Consider the following 20043-nt stretch of genomic DNA (forward strand, 5'->3'; position numbering starts at 1 on the left):
CCCCTGATTGTAAGACACAGCACCACCAAGTTTTGAAAAAAAAAAAAACGCGGCTTATAGACCGAAAAATACGATATATGTATTAAAAGAAACACTCCACTTTTTTTTGAAAATAGGCTCATTTTCCAGCTCCCCTAGAGTTAAACATTTGATTCTTACCGTTTTGTAATCCATTCAGTCGATCTCCGGGTCTGGCGGTACCACTTTTAGCATAGCTTAGCACAATTCATTGAATCTGATTAGACCTTTAGCATGGCGCTCAAAAAAAGAGTTTCGGTAATTATTTCGTTATTAATTTTCAGTCTGTCTTAGCACAAAAAGGAACTACAGAAGAGTCAAGTTTTAAATAGGAAAAATATCGAAAATTGTTGGTCATTTTTTAAAGCGATGCTAATGGTCTAATCAGATTCAATGAATTGTGCTAAGCTATGCTAAAAGTGGTACCGCCAGACCCGAAAGATCGGCTAAATGGTTTTCAAAACGGTAAAACTCAGATGTTTAACTCGGGGAGCTGGAAAATTAGCCTATGTTTAAAAAAAGTGGTGTGTTCCTTTTAAGCTGAATTGCATAGTTTCTGTACTTGTAATTAATAAAAAAAGTTTAATTTAAGCAGTTATTTTAAAGGTCCTGTTCTTCCTGTGTTTTTGAAGCTTTGATTTTGTTTACAGTGCGCAATATAACATGTGTTCATGTTTCACGTGTAAAAAAGTATTATTTTTCACACAATTGACTTATCTGTATACCGCTGTTTTCACTGTCCTAAAAACAGGCTGATGTCTTCTTTGCTTTATGAAGTCCCTCTTTCAGAAATAGGTATCGAGTTCTGATTGTGTAGCTTGTTTAGTGTGTTGTGATTCGATAGCAGCTTAGCTTGCCGTTAGTTTAGCAGGCGACTGACGTATTCCTGTGAGCAGAGTTTAGTCAAAAACTGTTTTAGTGACGTCATTAAAGCAGGAAGTAGAGGGCTGTAGTCCAAACCGGCCGTTCGCTGTAGGCTCTGAAAGGGGAATTCTAAAGAAAATATATCACCTGGCAATGAACTTTGAGCTTTATCATTCTACAGGTATTATTTATGCTAATATAGTAACGTTACACACTAACCAGGGTTTAAAAAATGGGATCAGGAAGAACGTGAGCTTCAATAATTTTGGGTCTTCTTTGAAAATGAACTAGACACCTGCGATTGAAGCATCCCGTGTGAAAGGCCCATATTGGTTGAATCAATGTTGCTATGTTGTGATGGTTTGGTATTCTCAAACAGTCGTAGTACCACTGTGCTGATATTTTCAGCGTTGAAATTCACAAACTAATTACTCATCATCTCTGCGTTTTTAAATTGGAAAAGTTTGAAGTATTTTAACATAAAAAATAAAAGCTTTACCTTTTAACATCTATTCTAACCAGAGACCGGTTTCTTCCCTTGCAGCGCAGCCTTGCATCTGTGTTACTTTCGAATATTGCGCCTTTCTGAATGTTTATTATACACATACTCATTTTCCTCCTAGAGGCACCATATGTTCAATATACTAAATGTACAAATACAGATGGTGATTTTCATGCCTTGCTTTCTTTTCCTGTTCTTATAGTGTGCAAATGCGAGGAGTTGTTTGACAACATCACGCAAAGGAATCTGGCCATTCAGTTACACCTGGAGTGCAGTTACACCTGCCTGACCTACTATGAGTATCGCAGGGCCAAACAACACTTACAGATGGCCCAAAATCTAACGGGACTGGACGTTAACATGACAGGTGCGCATAACCACAAGAAAAACAAAGATTGCTATGTGCAGTTTATTGAACGACGGATAAAGAGTAATACAGCAATGGAAGTAATTGAAAAAAGAATACATTTTATAAGATTGCCTAGTAGTTCCGGATGATGAAAGAATAGATGTGTGAAAAAATAAATAAATTTTTGTTTGTGTGTCTCTTTCTCTCGCTTTCTCTCAGGTGCGCTAGGAAAAAGAACGCGTTTTCAAGAGAACTTTCTTGCACAGCTCATCTTGGATGTGAAACGAAAGGAAGATTCACCTGTTTCTAAATCCCAGAGCCCCTCACTTTCACCCACACCCAAAGAAGACTTACCAAAGGTACAAGGTTAGCCAATTGCAAACTGACAATGGGAGGTGAATTACCCAGCTGTAAATATTTTTTACTGAGCATGTTACGTTAATTTGCATTATTTGGATCAATGAAATTTGTATTGCCAGAATGATCTCTATTGTTTAGCATGTATAACAAGCACATTATTGGTTTTGAGCCAGTCTGCGTCTGTGAAATGGCTTATTGATTAAACCATGTATTATTTTGAGTTTATTAATTTAATGATTTATAGGTCAAATAAATTGCTAATAGAGCTAAACATAGATAAAAATAATACACTTATAGTTACAGACCAACAGGTGAGTGACTAAAATGAATGTTAAAGTTTTTCCACGTTCTCTGGTGCTTGGCAAGACTTTGATTTTGAGCCCAAGATGAAGAAATACCCATCCAGTTTGTTACTGTTGGGGCAAGATTGGTGCTGTGCGTATCCTCTCCATCAGGGGGCGGCGTTTATTCTTGGATTTACAGCACGCATGACATTGAACTGCTGTGAAGGTCGTGAAAGATATATCTTCTGCAGATTTCTATTTGTCTCTCTCTCACTCTCTCCTGTTCCTCTCCTCTCAACCTGGGGCAGCGCTTTACTGTTATTGCACATTGTTGGATGGCGGTTGAGTGTTATCTGGTGTTTGGATGATCTGTGCACTGGCATTGCCGTGTCTGGTTTTATCTGCTCGGGCTGGAAAATGACAAATTGGGGACAGACAAAGATTTTATGGAAAATTCCAGACGTTATCTCTGTCGCTGCTCAGTTGGCTTCGCTTTATGTGTTGTGACCCGAGAAAAGATATTAAATCGTTTTTTTCCCTAGAACGGCCTCGGTTTTTGAAAATATGTGATAAGATCAGTATTACTTAGAAAGTCTGATCTGATAGCACTTCAGTGAATTGTGGTTATCATTTGTTTATGTAACATTTGTTTGTTTTTTGGTGAAGTATATATTCCAACATCAGCAAATATGTATGATCAGATTTGCATTATTTATACTTAACATGACTCATAAGGCTGCTTTAGCTTTCTACAAACAAAAAGAAAACAGTTTTGTAATACAGTGGGCAGACATTTGAATGTACATTGGAGCTTGGGTGTGTGTTTATTGAAGAGGGTGTTCAAGAATAAGGAGAGATTTATTTCCAAGAATAGGTCACACATAGTTTCTCTTGTTGTTTTTAAATGACACAGGTTATGGGCTATGGGTTGATGATGTCACAGGGGTCAGTAAGTAACGACTGAAGTCAGAAAATTCTTGCTGCTGTTTATAGCACACATGATCCTCGGGGTTGAGCTCACAGTATGACTGTCTTGGGAAGGAACGTCATGGGTGGGAACTTCAAGGTTTTTTTTAAGGGCCTGCTGCTGTGAGAATTGTGCGCACATTAAGGTATTTTTGTATTTTAGATGCCTTGTAGATCCTGAATTTTTTAAAACTGTTTTACTAAAGTAGTTTTGAAAGTTTAGAGCAAGACCATGACAAAACAAATCCTGTTACACCAATTTACTAAAGATAATTACAAATAGTGCACCAGAACACAGGAACAATGAATGACTTCTTTAAACTATATATAATATACAAAAAAAAATTTATGACATGTGTGGTGTAAGTAAACGATAAGTAAACTTCCGCTTACCTACCGTGTGTCTCAATCAGCTCCCTTGTTCAGTAGTCAGGGCACTGATCAGGGAGTCGGCCATTTTAAGGGCTGTCTCAATCGCAAAATCCGTTCAGTGCACTGGAACGTTCGTTCCCTAAAAATTCCCACAATGCAACGCAAAAACCAGTGAGCATCGATGGTCCCTGTGTTCCCTAACCGGAAATCACGTGACCTTTTCTGAAGCTCGCCAACCGAACATCACGTGATCCAACTCAATAAACTTCATGAAATGTTACAGAATTTTTATAAAGACAAACGTTTGTTTTAGTTGTAAATATAAACACACATTGCTACACAGTAAGGAACCACAATCTACTCAATATTTAAAATAATAATATTTATTTAAAATTGTAAAAAATATTTATTACATTTAAAATGTAATTATATGCCTCCAATTTTATGCACAGATATGTAAGAGAATAATGACAGCATTTTTCACAATGTACTGTTTTTAAAATTAAGTCAGAGAGATGTTGGTTTTGCCGGTTGTTGATGAGTAACAGCTGTGAGTGATTACAACGCGCTTAAGCAGCCACGTGGCAGAAAAATAAGTGAACATAGTCCCAATGTGAAGTGAGCAAGGGTCCTTACCAGTGCCCGAACCTGTGTACACGATATACTGATTCACGACCTCGGGAGCTAGGGAACGAATTGAGACACACGGCTAGTCTTGCGATGACTCAAGGGAAAATATTTTACAAATTAGCAGGGACAAACGTTAGTAAAAGATGAGTTTTTATACTTGTTTATTTTGATATTTAGTACTTATTATAATTATTTTACTAATGCTATTCTAGTGTGGACAGCAAATAATTTTATTGCGCAAAGAAACATGTCTTATAAACACTTTAAAACTTGATACACATATAAAGGGGATGGAGCATGATGGTCCCCTACAAGAGACACCCAGCGTCTGACTAGCTTATTAACTCTTTCCCCGCCATTGACGAGATATCTCGTCAATTAAGAGAAAACGCTTCCCCGCCAATGACGAGATTTTCCGTCTTTCCGCAATACCGCTATTATCCACCAGGTGGCGCCCTTCCGCAACTTTTTAAAACCGGAAGTATTGCTCTATGGCAAGCGGCTTCATGTCCGTGTCTGTTTTAAAGATCGCTCTGAATGGGATCTCTATGAAAAGTCCGTCATAAAAATGGAATTATCTCTGCTTTTTGCTCAAAATATGGTGTTTTTGCAAAAACCTACCCATATTCAAAAGCTGATTGCAAAAGAACCACTAAAGGTAGGATGAAACGGTTTTTTTTGTTTGAAAGCAGAGGGTCTGTTCTTTCATTTGGTATATTGTATGTTTATATATTAAAAGAAGAACATTTTCTGGAAGGCATTAAACTTTGGTGAAAATCATAAAAAACGCTGGCGCTGGCTGGCAACTTTTTTTAAAAACGCTGGCGGTGAAAGAGTTAATAAGGTTAACTTGTTTTACAAGTGTTTCTTATTTTAAACCATTCTGTATATTCTGTATTTTAAAGTCATCTCTTGAGACCCCTGCATCTTCTTCAATTAAAAGAAGTTTTGTGATGTAGACATGCATGTTGAATGCGTTTCTAACCATAGACTGTAAGAATTAACTAGACCCCTCATTGACCGCTTTGGTCAGCTGCTGTGACCAAATGCGAGTAAATGGTGAAGCTGCAACGTTTTTTTTTTCTTTTCGATTTCAATGTATGGAGTACATCAATGTTTTGTCTGCAGTTGCTTAGAACAGTGGTTCTCAAACGTTTTTGCCTGTAACCCCCTTTTTATACGATGCATCCCTACATAACCCCAAAGAAAATGTATAACATAAAACATTTCAAAACTTCAGAATAAAACAAAATATGAAATTATACAATGTAGTGCAGTTGTATAGTAGCCTTGTTTTTCTGATATTTAATTACACAGAATTCATGAAAAATTAATGTATTTTATAAAATGTCATAAAACCGGGCCCCCCGGCACCATCTCACCAGCCTGCAGTTGGAGTACCACTGGCTTACAGTCTCGATTATTACTTAGAAAATTCTAATTTTCTAAGGAATCCTGATCGTATATGCTGGTCATGTATTGGTTTGGCTTGCAGAGGGATCCCTAATGTAATCTAGCTTAATGTACATGAAATTAAAGAAATTTTTACCAATGTGAATATCTCTTTTTGTATTGTTAACCCCAACTATTTCGTGTTCATGCTTTCAGCAAAATCAACAAATCCAAATCAAAGCGTGAGAGTCTGCATTTGATTTATTAAACAAGGATTAACAACATAAGGGTTATTTGAGGAAAACCCTTCTCTTCTTTCAGCTACCTCCCAATGCCTCCTCATATGTTTCTCTTTAGGAAACCCTCAATAGAGCTTCTACAGTTGACATCACGCAGCCTAAACTCTGCACTTTTGGCAGGCAATTGTAGAGCGCTTGAGCACTGTAGCATTGGTATCGATAGTGGATGAACAATCATTTTAAACCAGACTGTTTATAACCTATGAACCCTACTATTTCAACATGTTGTATAAGGGTTTTACGTTTAATAATAACCCTAAATGACATGAGAGTTTAAAATAAATGGGCTGATACAGGTTAAGGGGGCGTGCACACCAAAGCTTTATGTTTTCAATTGTTCCAACGGAAGTGATGTGTTTTTCAAAAAAGCTAGCAACTGTTTTTTTTTTCATGCTGAAAGGCGGTGCTCTGTGTTTTTTTCACAGTCCGCACAGAACGCCAAGAGTTGAAAAATCTTTGGGTGAAAAGCTTAGCTCGTCAATGTCAGTTTTCACACGGCCGTCCGATCACAGTGGAGGGGGGCGGGACAAACATCACACAACCAACCGGCATGTCGTACAATGACTGATAAACAAAGCAGAAGTATCAATCCAAACAGAGAGCTTTAGGCTAAATTATTTACGACAGTGGTAATGGACAATTCCGCTTCCAACCTGTAGGGGGACTAAATAGCAAAAACTCTTTAGTGTTGCTTTAAAATGCGAATAATAAACGACTCAAACTCATAGTGATTTTAGATTGATTATTAAGGACTTCCTACTGATCACAGAGCCATAGTACACGCACAAACTGTGCATGAAACGAATTCAGAATCGATTTCAGACAGGTCTTTTTCATGGCTAAAGGGATGCATCGATGCACAGCCCTAATATCTATATCTTTTGAATTAAAGTGCACAGTGAACTCTGTTGCCATGAAACTCCTCCTGGCGCCATTCATTTTTTATATTCACTCCCGGCTGTCCTTGCCTGCCAGTATGGTGCCGTAAACAGAATGGGTTACTTGGGGAACAAACCTCGATACGTTACTAAGTTAGCTAGTAACCAGCGAACTACATTAAGAAAGACAATTTAATATAACTTAATTAAAAAAAACATAAACATTGTTAATTCTCAAGTATTAAGATAGCTAAATAGTGATATCTCTAACTATTAATCAGGGCTCCAGACTGCCACCAAATGGCAGAGTGTGCCACTGAATTTTACATCCAGTCGCACATGTGCGACCAGTAAATTTGACCTTTTTTTGTGATGTGACACAGAATTTGAAACGGTACTACAAACAGTACTTTCTGCATCTATCATTAAAGTGTTTATTAGTAATACAGTGGAAATTAGTAGAAATGCGAATATTTGGCTAGCATGTTGATTTACGATGTGTGCCCCTAAAGTTTCTGGTTGCGCACCTAAAATTTTCAGTTGGGGGCCACTGTGCTCCTAGTGACAAAAGTTAGTTCGGAGCCCTGTTAATAGTCTGCCTCCAGTTGCCAACTCTCAATCAAAATCATTTTATAATGATCCAGCGCAACCAGAAACAACTGTTCAGTCTTATTTGTGAAAGATAATTCAAGTTTTGAGGTGTGTGATGGTTTGTACACCCCCAAACTGCACACGACGGAGGCATTTTTACCTCCAGTTGCTATGATATTAATGAAGTTCCCACCACTGATATGGTGGTGGCACTGATCCACGATCCAGCAGGCAGCACCCATTGCCCGGTCCAGTTATTTTATTAATGTCTATGGTTTGAACAGTCACACTACCGCCCTCTTTCCGCTGATTGATCTAAAGTGTGATGTATACCAAACACAATGTTTTTCCATCGGTCCATGACATGAGATTATTTCATCAGTTGCTCTACAATAACAGATAAAGCCCTTGCGTATACATGTGCAAAATGCTCTACAGCATGATTGATAACACAATCAGCAGTACTCTGACATAATATTAGCGCGCGTCTATTTAAACCCATAATTTCTCCCGCTCATGTTTAAACAAAGCAGAAGGACTCTGTGTTGTCAAAAGTGGACAAAAGAGACTGATTAAAAGTAGATGTGAACAGGATTGTGTTCACACAATTGGGTGATTCTCACAAAATCCAGACTCAAAAGGTGTCCAGCATCAGATATTTTTTTTTTAAACCATTGAAGCCAATTTTTTTGAACATATAGTAAGTTCAGACCTTAATCTTATAACCATTATTTTTTCAAAAATATTTCCTATAATATTATTTACATCTTTTTTTTTTATTATCATTATCAAAAAATTATCATTACCGCAACATAATATTACATAAAATATATTCATTTACAAACACAATTTCAACTTTTATCTGGAGAGAAAAAATAAGAACTGCTTAACTGGTAGCCATCTTGTGTGTCACAGTCAATTATGTCCCTTCCAACTATTTTATTTTATTTTTTGAAAATGTTAGTTTCTTAAGGGCTTAAACAATGATTGAAAATTGTTGCAGAGGATAAGTAAATTTTTTTTGGACACATTTATATTCCTTATTATTGTCTCTACATTTACCAATGATCACCAAATACCACATGTTTCTTTACTGTAAATGTTTATAGTATAACATGCACTGAAGCTTTTTATTTTTTAGATGTTTTAATTAGAAATATTTCCATGTCAAAGAACCAAAATCCAGTCATGGACACATTGCGGTAATGAAAATGTTCCCCTTAAATGTGGAAAAAACAACAAACAAATTTGAAATCATGTGCAAAATAGTACATGAAGAGATGTTTGTAACTGTATGCCTCTTATTGTGATACTCTTATTTGCATTTACTTTTTATCAAAATGTTTCATGACACCTCATAGGTCTACTTTTGCGAGAATTACCCAATTGTGATTCTCATCCACTTAAATAGCAGGTGTAAATGTGCTCTCTGTATCTCCTCTCTTATCTGCAGTTAGATCTGTAATTAGTCATACTTAGCATTTCTGTAGTAATTTGTTCTTATGCCTGTATGTGTGTGTGTGTAGGATCATCAGCTGAGTGATGATACAGTCCTGAACCAGATTAACCTAGCGGACCCTTCAGAACATGAACTCCCAGATCTCAGCGCAGAGGAACAGGCCCTTATACTGGCAGTATGGTGAGTGTCTCTAAATCAATGTATCCGCAATCTATCAGTGTGAATGTGTCCTGTATGAAGTGTGGCTACTGCTATACCGTAAGTGATATGTGCTCTGTTTTATTTGGGGGTCATGTCGTAAAGTTGATTTACAGCGCTTGTCGTATTAAATCACCACTTCCACATTTTTTACATTTCATTATGTGATAAATTGATGCAGCATGTGTTTAATTTTAGAATGAATGCACATATGAATAAGCAAGAATTAAGGAAGTTTCTGTAAAGGTACAAGGTGGCGTTTAGGTTTCACTATTATGGAGGTTTGAAATCTTGTAGAGAATTTGCGTATCCAACAGTCCAAAATAGTTTGTGTGTGTGCTGGTTTTGTAACACTTTATTATTGACTGTTTTAAGAATCTTCCTTGTGTATGTGATATTGAACATACTTCTGAAATCAGGCTGTCAAGGCACAAAGCAGAACGTTTTATAAGTATTGCTTTAACAGGTCCTCCGGCGGTAATGCGCTTAAATTCATCCACGAAAAACTCTGGGAAAAACTTCCATTTGTCTTCAGATTAGTTTTAGTAGCTCTAGCTTTTAGTCGCTGACTTTAAAAGCTGAAGCGAGTACAGTTTAACATTAATCATTTTAAGGATGTGCAAATCATTGTTATTGCATCTTTTTGTTTTCTTTTCGGGAGCCTTCTATTATCTTGCCCATTTGGCTTTGAAGTGCTGCGTCAGGCATCTCCCCCAGCACGCAAGCTGCCGAAATTGTTTTTGTGCTCGTGTGTGCATTCTTCGCTGGCCTTTTCTTTCTGAATGAATAGTGTATGGTCATCGCCCCCATATCAACCCTTGAGAGGAGGCGCGGAGGGCAGAGGGTTCTCCAACGCCGCTTTCTAATTAACTTTGTACGAGCCTGCTCGCCCTGTTTTGTGTCGAGAGGTGGATGTCCTACAGGGTCCGGTGCGAGGAGACAAATTGCAGGCGTGGAATAATTAGCAGGGCGTAATTATGCAGGCCAGAGACCTTAATTGTGCTACGTGATGGTTGAAGGTGAATTATGAGCCGTCAGTTGGCGCAGTCGAGCACGGCCGGACATACGGTTCAACTGTTTTGTTGGAATGCAAAAAGCCTGATGTACGTTTATTAGCTCTGGCAAACATAAAGAACGGTGCAAATGAGAGAATGAGAGTTTGGCAGGGTAAAGCAGATGAAGTCACCTGCAGTTTTGAGCTTAATGGTTTTAATGATTAGATTAAATGATTAGACTATTAAAAACGCAGAAGGAAGGCTTAGCTGTACAACCTTATTGTTTCTCTTGTGACAACTTTAAGGGTTTAATGCATACTGGGTGAATCTCATAAAGAAATGTCATATTGTACCTAGGGATGCAGCAATTATTGGGTTTCACGATCAACCGTGCTTTAAAACGTCACGGTTATGTAATCGTAAAGCCTCCGCTACACCGCGTGTTTTTGTTTCACATACGCAAACCTGATCAATGAACCACCAACACTGTAAAACCTAAAAGTTAACTCGACTCAAACCATTTAAGTAAACCGGTTGCATTAGTTTTAAAACACATACATTTGAGTACTGTGAACTTAAACAAATTGAGTCATATGCAGTTATGCACTTCTATTTAAGTTCACACTACTTAAATATAAGTGCATAACTGCACATGACTTCAGTTCACAATATTTAAATTTATGTGTTTTAAAACTTAAATGGTCTAATGCAACTGGTTTACTTAAATGGTTTGAGTTAAGTTAACTGTTAGGTTTTACAGTGAAGAGGAGCGTGCGTCATGATACAGACTGGTTGGCGCACTGTATGACAAAGCTCCGCATTTCAAAAGAATATGTGCGCGTGACGCGTCTCTTGATTGTGCATTCACAAACCAGATGCACGAACACTCCAATCGGTGTGTGCAGCATTAAAAACCTCCTGCTTGTGGATCAAACCCGGGCGGTTTGCTGGTGGTTAAACCTGGGTGGGCGCTCCTGGTGGTCTGACTGACTGCATTTAATTACGTTGAATTATTTTAACGCTTTAATGATTTATGAATTAATAGCATGAGTTAACACGTTAATGCTGCAAGCCTTAATATTTATATTTGATTTTTGTGTAATATTAAGCTACACCTGTCAAAATGGCTCCCAGTACCTGGTCCAGAATGACCCTGTGTTATTATTAGTTTTGATAGGCTCTTATCCTTTTTACTAATATTTCAAACAAACCAAAATAATAGACATTTATTTTATTTAGTCCAAATTTAAATGGCATTTATTTAAAAGATCATTAAACTCAATACAGGTTTCAAAAGACACCTATCCGGTTTAAGTCAAAAGCCAACTAGGTTATGATTATTATTAATTAAACAAGAATTGTAGAAAAATACACAAACTGAAAATGCAAAAGAATTTAGGAATTGTTAAAAAATTGGATTATGTGATTTTATACATTAATGTTGCTAAAATAAATGAATCCATAATAACCGTAATAACCGCACAACTGTGATTATTTATCAAGACTATAACCCCATAAAAATCTATAATCGTTGCATCCCTAATTCTATCCAAACATCATGAAAGATTGATTTGTATAAGTTAAGGTTACTGGTCAAAAAAAGATCACAAGCTGTCACTAATGCATTATTTAAAAAGGCGTGTGCATTTTGTACCATTATGGTGACAGCTAGGGATTTTTTATTAAAGGATTAGTCAATTTTCTTAAAAAAAATCCAGATAATTTACTCACCACCATGTCATCCAAAATGTTGATGTCTTTCTTTGTTCAGTCCAGAAGAAATTGTTTTTTGAGGAAAACATTCCAGGATTTTTCCAATTTTAATGGACTTTAATGGACCCCAACACTTAACACTTAACTCAACACTTAAAAAATTTATGAGGCATAAGGGTCTTATCTAGCGAAACGATTGTCATTTTTGACAAGAAAAAAAAAATTATGCACCATTAAACTACAACTTCCCGTCTATCTCAGGTCCTGTGATGCGCCAGGGCGACCTCACGCAATACGTCATCCCCAGTGTTTATAAGTGTGTAGAAAGAGGACCGTTTATTGTTTAAAATGGTCCACAAATGTGCGTTTCATATATGTAACACGTGACCTTTCTACGTCACTACGCGATTATGTGAGGTCGTGCTGGCGCTTCACAGGACCAGAGATAGAAGAGAAGTTGTGGTTTAAAAGTGCATATTTTTATTTTTCGTCAAAACTGACAATCGCTTCGCTAGATAAGATCCTTATGCCTCGTTTGGGATCGTTTAGAGTCCTTTGAAACTCTGTTGAAAATACTGTTAAGTGTTGAGTTAAGTGTTAAGTGTTGGGTTCCATTAAAGTCCATTAAAATGAGAAAAATCCTGGAATGTTTTCCTCAATAAACATAATTTCTTCTCGACTGAACAAAGAAAGACATCAACATTTTGGATGACATGGTGGTGGGTAAATTATCTGGATTTTTTTAAGAAAATGGACTAATCCTTTAAACATTTTTAATGTTTAATGTTAACATCTCATCATAGCTTGTTACCATAAAGTTGACCTGATTTCAACTCTCCTCGGCACTCACACAATCCAAGATGCGCTGCTGTTTAACGCTATCGCCGGCGGCGGTATTAACACATGGTTATGGTTTATGTTTAGCACCTGCTTTTCATTGTGATTACTCTAATACCGCAACGAGTTTTTATTGAGTAGGCTATAGCATATTCAACATATTTATGATGTATACATGCACACACATGCTTCTTTTTCTTCTTTCATTATATACATGACATGTTTAACATTTAATATATCAGCACAGGCATTTGCTAGCACTCAAGAGATTCACCCACACTAAACACTCCATAAATTTACTAACATGTATTTGCTGAGTTTATGACTTGACATATGGTGGTCTTCTTTGGGACTCTGAGCAGATAAAATTATATATAATTTGTGTGGATGGTAATTGATATTGGATCATATTAATGAATATAAACTAAGAGCATGTATCACTGTCTATGTCTTCACCTCTGAGCTGTGATTATTCATGAAATGTGTCTTGGTTGCCAAGCGTGTGTGATAAAAACAATATGCCTTGATTATAACTTTGCTTTTTCTTACGTTTTAAATGTTTCGAATCTACTTTGCAGCATAGACTTTCAGAAGAACAATCCTGTTCACAAACTAAATGATGAGGAACTCCTCGCCTTCACAACGGTAAGATGCTCTGATACTGTTTTACTCATCTTCAAAGTTTGTTAACACTTATAGGTGCGGTTTCCCGTATAGGGCTTATCCTAGTCCTAAAAATGCATGTTTAAGCTACCTTAATTTAAAAACATCTTGCGCTAACATATCTTAAAACATATCAGTGTTATTGTTTTGTCTCAGTATGCATACCGGTATTGTTTTTTGGAAGGTGGGTTTGTAAAAACTGCTTGAATGTCCTAATATAACTGAGACCTAGTCCTGGATTAATCTAAACTCTGTCTGGTAAACCGCCCCATAGTGTATTTACATATGGAGTTTATGTCAACAGCTTTCTTGCCTTCATCACACTGTAGACTACCACATTGTAGGTGATTAACCAACTCAAACATTAAAAAGATCAAATGTTCTAACGTCAGTGTCAGCACACAAATGCATTGTGTTTTTCTTCTGGGGAGAATGTGGAAAGGCTTTGGCCATTTAGGCTGTTGTGGTCAAATCAGAAATGTATTAAATATTTTTGAATATTAGACTTCCAGACTTTTGATTTTATTGTGTATCGGCAACCTTTCCATGTCAACATCAAAAGCTCAGCCTAACAGCTGATCATAGCCTGACAAAGCGGGTTTTATTTCTCATCTCTATATATATATATTTGTAGTAGTAAAGCGGTAGAAATCAATATCCTTTGCTGTTAGTTCTTCGTCATTGTGGAGAGTGCAGTTCATGGTTCCCTCACCTGTTTTTACTATTTGTTAAATAGAGTTTTTTTTTAAAGTTCAATAAATGTTACTTTTTTAAATTGAGACTTTTAACATTTGGCATCATCATTGTGTAATTTTTATGATGTAAATTGAGTAAGCAAAAGCAGTATCGAGTCCAAATATTGGCTCAAGAAAATCGACAGCCTGTATCTGTCATCGGCTAAGGCTGATGAAACAAAAATCGGTATCGGCACAAAAAAAATCCATATCAGTCGATCCCTACTCCTAACCCAATGTTTTATCACTTAATGACCCCATTGTTTCATTTCAATGAAATCCCGTGTTGAACAAACACACTTGCACAACTCCTCTTCAACCCCAGATAAACAAACTACATCCATGGGAAACTGAACAAGAATATCACTCACAAACAACAAAACACTTTTTTTGTGACGTTGTTTTTGTGGTTGCCCTTGATTGGTGTGTATGTGTTTGTGTGTGCTATTCCAGTTGAAGTGCCCATATAAGGACTTCCACTGTACTTCCTGCACTTACACAACAGATTTAATAGTCAAAATTTGTACAAACCCAGATGAAATGCATTCGGCACAGAAATACTTCATCATCCGTACAAATGGTTCTTTGAACCTTTGCCCATGTTTTGCATGAGGAATCCAACTCTAACTGTGTTAAAGAATGCATGAAATAATCAGAATGCATGAAATATCATTAGACCCCCTTTATAATTCCAGAATAATAAACAGGGCTCCAGAGTGCCACCAAATGGTGGCATTTTGACACCAAAATTTGAGAGTGTGCCACTGAATTTTACATCCAGTCGCACATGTGCGACCAGTAAATTTGACCTTTTTTTGTGATGTGACATTGATGATAGATGCAGAAAGTACAACGTGCTGTTTCAAATTCAAAGTATTTATTAGTAATACAGTGGAAATTAGTAGAAATGTGAATATTTGGTTAGCATGTTGATTTACGGTCTGTGCCCCTAAATTTTCTAGTTGCGCCCCTAAAATTTTCAGTTGGGGGCTACTGTGCTCCTAGTGAAAAAAGTTAGTCTGGAGCCCTGATAAAATAAATCATGTTTTGTTATGCTTTGACATTTTTATTGTCACACTAATAATTCAGTCACCAAAATAGTCAGAACACGGCAGCATTTGTATTAAATATTTTCAGTCCGTACATCCATGTTTTCATCCATTCATGCATTATCCAAACCCACTTATCCTATACAAGGTAAACATAGAAACTTAATTGTGATCATTATTATTATTATTATTACCAGCAAATCCCCCTTGACGCGGTTTATATGAGCGGTCATGTGTTTAACGCAACACTGTCTTCATGTCACATTCAGCTGGGAACATCATTTTTAACAAGCTGCAAATTTGCATACAAAGCGTTTTTAAATCCGCAATGTGTGCCCACTAACAGCTTTAATTATTCATACGATCTTATTGCTAAGAGTTGTGGAGGATTTATATCATCTCACCAATGTTCTTAACTGCATAATCAACCAGATTAGAGTCAACCACTAACACCACTAATCACCCTTTACCAAGAAGTAATGTGGTGTTGCCATGGTGACTACATCAGAGGTTTATATATGGTGCTGAAAGATGCCACGCTCATACTGTAGCTTTACATTTACATGGTATGAGAAACTTGAGGAGAAAATGGATGCAGACTTCCAAAATTGATGTGTGTTGCCTTATTTTAATGGGACTGGTTTTAGGTTCGCTAGACTTTAAAAATAAACCCTTTCAGTTCTATCCTCTCTTAGTACAGTCTCTTTCCTGTTATATTTTCCTTATATATACACACACACAAACATCTTGTCCGGTTGCTCTCCTGGCCTACAGTTTAAAGGTCTCTCTTTCTTCTGCAGTATTTGACTGATGATGTTTACGGTTCAGATTCAGGGGCGATGTTTTGACTTGTTTTCCTCCCGTGTTGTTTTGTTCTGTTCTCATTTATACTTGGGTTACTGCCCTGCCCGTCTTCACGGAGTCTGAATCCATTTGCATTCATTAGAAGTTCCCTTTCTCCTGCTCGCCGAGGACCAGAGCTGCTCCGCCTCGCTACTCTCTTGATAGCTTTATTTGTACAAGCGACGGAGCGATTCCACCGTTCTCCTGTATTTGGCTGCATTCACTCCTCTCTCCAGACTCTCTTATGTCTTGGAATGGAGTCAGTTCTTTTGGATTGTTTCTTTGTGTTATGGCCAATTGCTATTTTCCCCAAAGTATTAAGTGTCTTTCTCAGACAGCTTCGACCTTGAGGAGATGTTCGTGTGTGTATGCACCTGTTCTCACGGCTGCCGTGCCGTTGGTGGTCTTCCCTTGACGTTAATTCCATTCAATCTACACTTCAAGATCGCACAGCGTTCGACAACCCAATTAGATGCGGTGCTGTGGGTTTATGTCCATGGAGGCGTGTGCCAGGTTTTGGCAAGCATTTCAAAGCCACCTCGAGTGAACTTGTCGACACCCAACGTAAAGACGCCTCGGGCAGAGAGACCCTTCAGTGTTGAGTTGTGGGTCTGATGCTACAACAAACGGACTCGAAGCACTGTGACATTCGAAATGAAAACCAAAACGGTAGTAGAAGAAAAATGTGTCTCCAGAGTTTGACCCAAGGGTTCGCATCATATTCGGCTAAAGCCGTTAGAGTCAGGTCCCTCTGGAAAAATAATCTACAATGAGCACAGGGTTTAAACGGCAGTTTTTTGGAGGCTAAGGAAGCTCTGCTTTCTGGATGAACTCTGAAACGAGTCCATTTGTAAGTAGGTTGGGAACAGTGGTAGTGAATGAGTGTGTTGGATGGAGAAATCTTCTGAAACCTGTCGATCTGTTGAAATGTGCTTTACGATGCTTGTTTGTGGTCTCAGACACCCCAGTGACAGAAGTGTAGAAATAATAGGCATTGTGAAATGTATTTTCCCTTCATTCTTTTAAATGTTTTTTTGACCCAGTGGAAACACAAAAGGCAGATATAATTGAAGCTCTTGTCTCTCTGAACACAAAACACAACTGTGTTGTTTTAGAAATGGGATTTTAAGAAAGGAGATTATTTGTTCTAGAATTAGGTCAGTTTGACCATTAAGTGGTGACATCAGTGGGTGCTTCTCAATTCTTATATGTGCATCCTTGTTTACTTTCCTCTGGTCTTAGCCTCACCCTCATAGGGTGGGAGCGAGAAGTCACAAGTTAAAGAACTGAGATGTCCAACACGATGGCGAAGCTCGATCGGTTTCTGGGTTGTAGGGTGTAGAAGGTTGGAGCGATGAAGCATATTGAGAAGCACCCAAGTGTGTCCACCAATCAGAGTGTCCGCCATGTTTTAGAGCTCAGATGCAAAATCCGCTGTCAAAAATGAGATAATGACGCAATGTTCTTGGCACATATTGTACGTTCATTAAATACTTTCGCTTCAAATCTGCTTAATTCCAGCCTCAGGCCATTCAGAATTCTCATTTTGTTGGCAAAATTTTGCCAGTGTTACGATTTTTCAGCAGTGTGCCCTATGTGCACGGAAAATTATTGGATGAACAACGGTGCAAGAATGTCTGATTTCAATTGTCGAGCTTGCAAGAGTGTTTTATGCTGAGTTTACACCAACCGCGTTTCAGGTGTCAAAATCGCAGGTGTCGTGGTTTGCCGCTTGAACAATTTGGATGCATTCGTGTGTGTAGAGCGGAGTAGACGCGCGGAAAAAGCAAGCATTTGACTCGCGTCAGAGGCAAATTCCGCTTATTGAGGGAGGGGCAAGTGCTATGCGGTTGTCTGTTTGCAGGATGGCTGATGTTGATTGTGCATTTATTGAGAGAGTTACTGGTTTGTATTTGGTCACCTTACTATAGGGGGAAAACAAACGTCACGTGACTCAAAAGTGAAGTGTGTATTACAACTTACCAAGTTGCCCAATGTCCTCACTGACACTCTTCCAAGCGAGGTCCTTTTTATTCCTGTCTCCTCTACAGAAATAAGAACTTGTGTCGTATAGCTCCGGGTGACTGCTTACGGACAATATCAAGTGTTGGTTGAATGAGTGACTTGAAAAAGTTCACAGTTTTCAACTCGGGCGTCAGCCGCATATTCGTGTGAACCGCAAATTGCACAAAAAGCACCATTCGCGCGTACCGCGCACAACGCTCAAAACGCGTCCTCCGCCCTGCGCCGAACCTCCTGACGCGCGTCAACACGTCTTCACATTGACTTAACATTTGAAATCACTCACGCTTCACGCCTCTACCAAGGTTGGTGTAAATGCAGCAGCATCGGTTAAATGAGGTTTACCGAATATATTGGTATATTGACCTTTTTTTGCCTTTTTAATCAAAAAGTATTTTTGACAAAAAGCCTGCATGCAATTAGTGGGTTTTGCTGCGAAAGACAGTCATTTTTTTAAAATACCAATGAAATGACTAAAGTGACATTTGTGAAAATAAGGCATTTCATTTATTGATTAATAATGACAATCTTTATTACCAATAAAAAGATATTACTGAACCTACACATAAAAGCCTGATAAAAATTCTACAAGATTTTACAAGAAGATTTTTTACAAGACAAGTCAGATCCACTTTTTTCAGATGCAGCCAAGCATAAGTAAGCATTTTTTGCTGGAATTTTGTTCCCATACCCAAAAAGGCAAATCTATGAAATCTTGTATTTTGTTGTTTCTTGTACCCAAACAAAACGTGAAAGTTAAATGCAAATACACACGAGTTTGTGTAAATTATCTATTTGTACTAGAGTAAACTAAGCGTGTCATTATTGGGTGTGGTTTTTATATGAGATTTGGAAAATTTTATCATTTCAGCACCATGCTGAAATAAAAAACATATTTGCCTCATCAGTAGTCTGGTGGTGCAAGGCATATATTTTTTTTTTACTCAATGCTATTAAACTCCCCCAGTGTCGTTTCTAGATGTTTCATTTTACAGAGCTTCACATTTAAATGCATGAGCTATACAGGGTTTCCTATTTAACCTGCCTTATACTTCTGGAGCCAGCCAAAAATAACCAGCTAGATGGAGCGTAACGAGGGGAGGAGACTATCATTTATATGGCAGGATTATTTATTTTCTTCTTTCTCAAAATGAAGTCTTTTCAGAGGCAGGGCAGGGAACGTGTTCGGGCTGACTTAGCACTTCTGTAGGAACAGTGGGGAATACTTTCATAACCCAGCCATTTAATGCTGCAAGCACTCTTTCTTCCTCCTGTCATTTTGGTTTTGTGTGCGTGTCCAAAAGCTCATCACTGTATCTCTGCAGAAATGTGGCTTGGCGAGGATGGATGACTTCTGGTGGCAGATCCTTTTTTGCTGGTTTTTATGATCAACAGTTATTGATTGACCCCAATACGTTGTACGTACAGGCGGTAATGATCGTATTGAATGAATCATTGGTATAGTTTAGACGGAAATAAATCATTTAGAACGTATTTGCCGTTGTTCATTACCACAATCTGCTGAACGTCAATGGGTATTTGCTGTATCATTTACTGTCCCCTATTGACTCTAATGTTCATACCCCTCTAAAATCAATGTGATGCCATTTTTGGCTGCATTCCCAGATTCATATTAAAACCAGTGCTGGATTAAACTGGATTAATTGGGAAAATTATAATTGAAATGAGAGGAACACTCTTGCTGATTACCTGTTAAGATGTTGATTTTCTTATAAAAAATTTTTTACCATAAATGAAGCCCAGTTTGCTTTAATACATCCAGATTTTATTCTGTAGAGTTTGACCAAAATTAGATTTGATGGATCAAATGCTTTCATACTGGAACAGCTGTTGTGTTTGGATTTGTACTTGCAGTAAAAAATTAATATACAAAGCAAATATGTTAAATCTAGCTGTTGAGTGTATATAAGGTATTGTAGAAAGTAGGGGTGACCCCGAATAGTCGAAGATTCGATGCATCGATAGGAGAAGCCTGATTCGACTACCAATCTCACAGTCGAATCT

The 20043-nt window shown here is 37.7% G+C and overlaps 1 protein-coding gene across 1 annotated transcript in view; it reads left to right on the plus strand.

The window, feature by feature from the left end:
• ttc27 (tetratricopeptide repeat domain 27) overlaps positions 1-20043 on the plus strand; it is a 137760-nt gene that overhangs the window by 28043 nt on the left and 89674 nt on the right. Inside the window, exons 6-9 of the mRNA XM_065297479.1 lie at positions 1587-1751; positions 1953-2092; positions 9032-9144; positions 13286-13352. Of these exons, the coding sequence (XP_065153551.1) occupies positions 1587-1751; positions 1953-2092; positions 9032-9144; positions 13286-13352 (485 nt within the window). The remainder of the gene's footprint in view (positions 1-1586; positions 1752-1952; positions 2093-9031; positions 9145-13285; positions 13353-20043) is intronic.

Source organism: Paramisgurnus dabryanus, chromosome 17 (assembly GCF_030506205.2).
Source record: "Paramisgurnus dabryanus chromosome 17, PD_genome_1.1, whole genome shotgun sequence".
NCBI classification, from domain to species: domain Eukaryota; kingdom Metazoa; phylum Chordata; class Actinopteri; order Cypriniformes; family Cobitidae; genus Paramisgurnus; species Paramisgurnus dabryanus.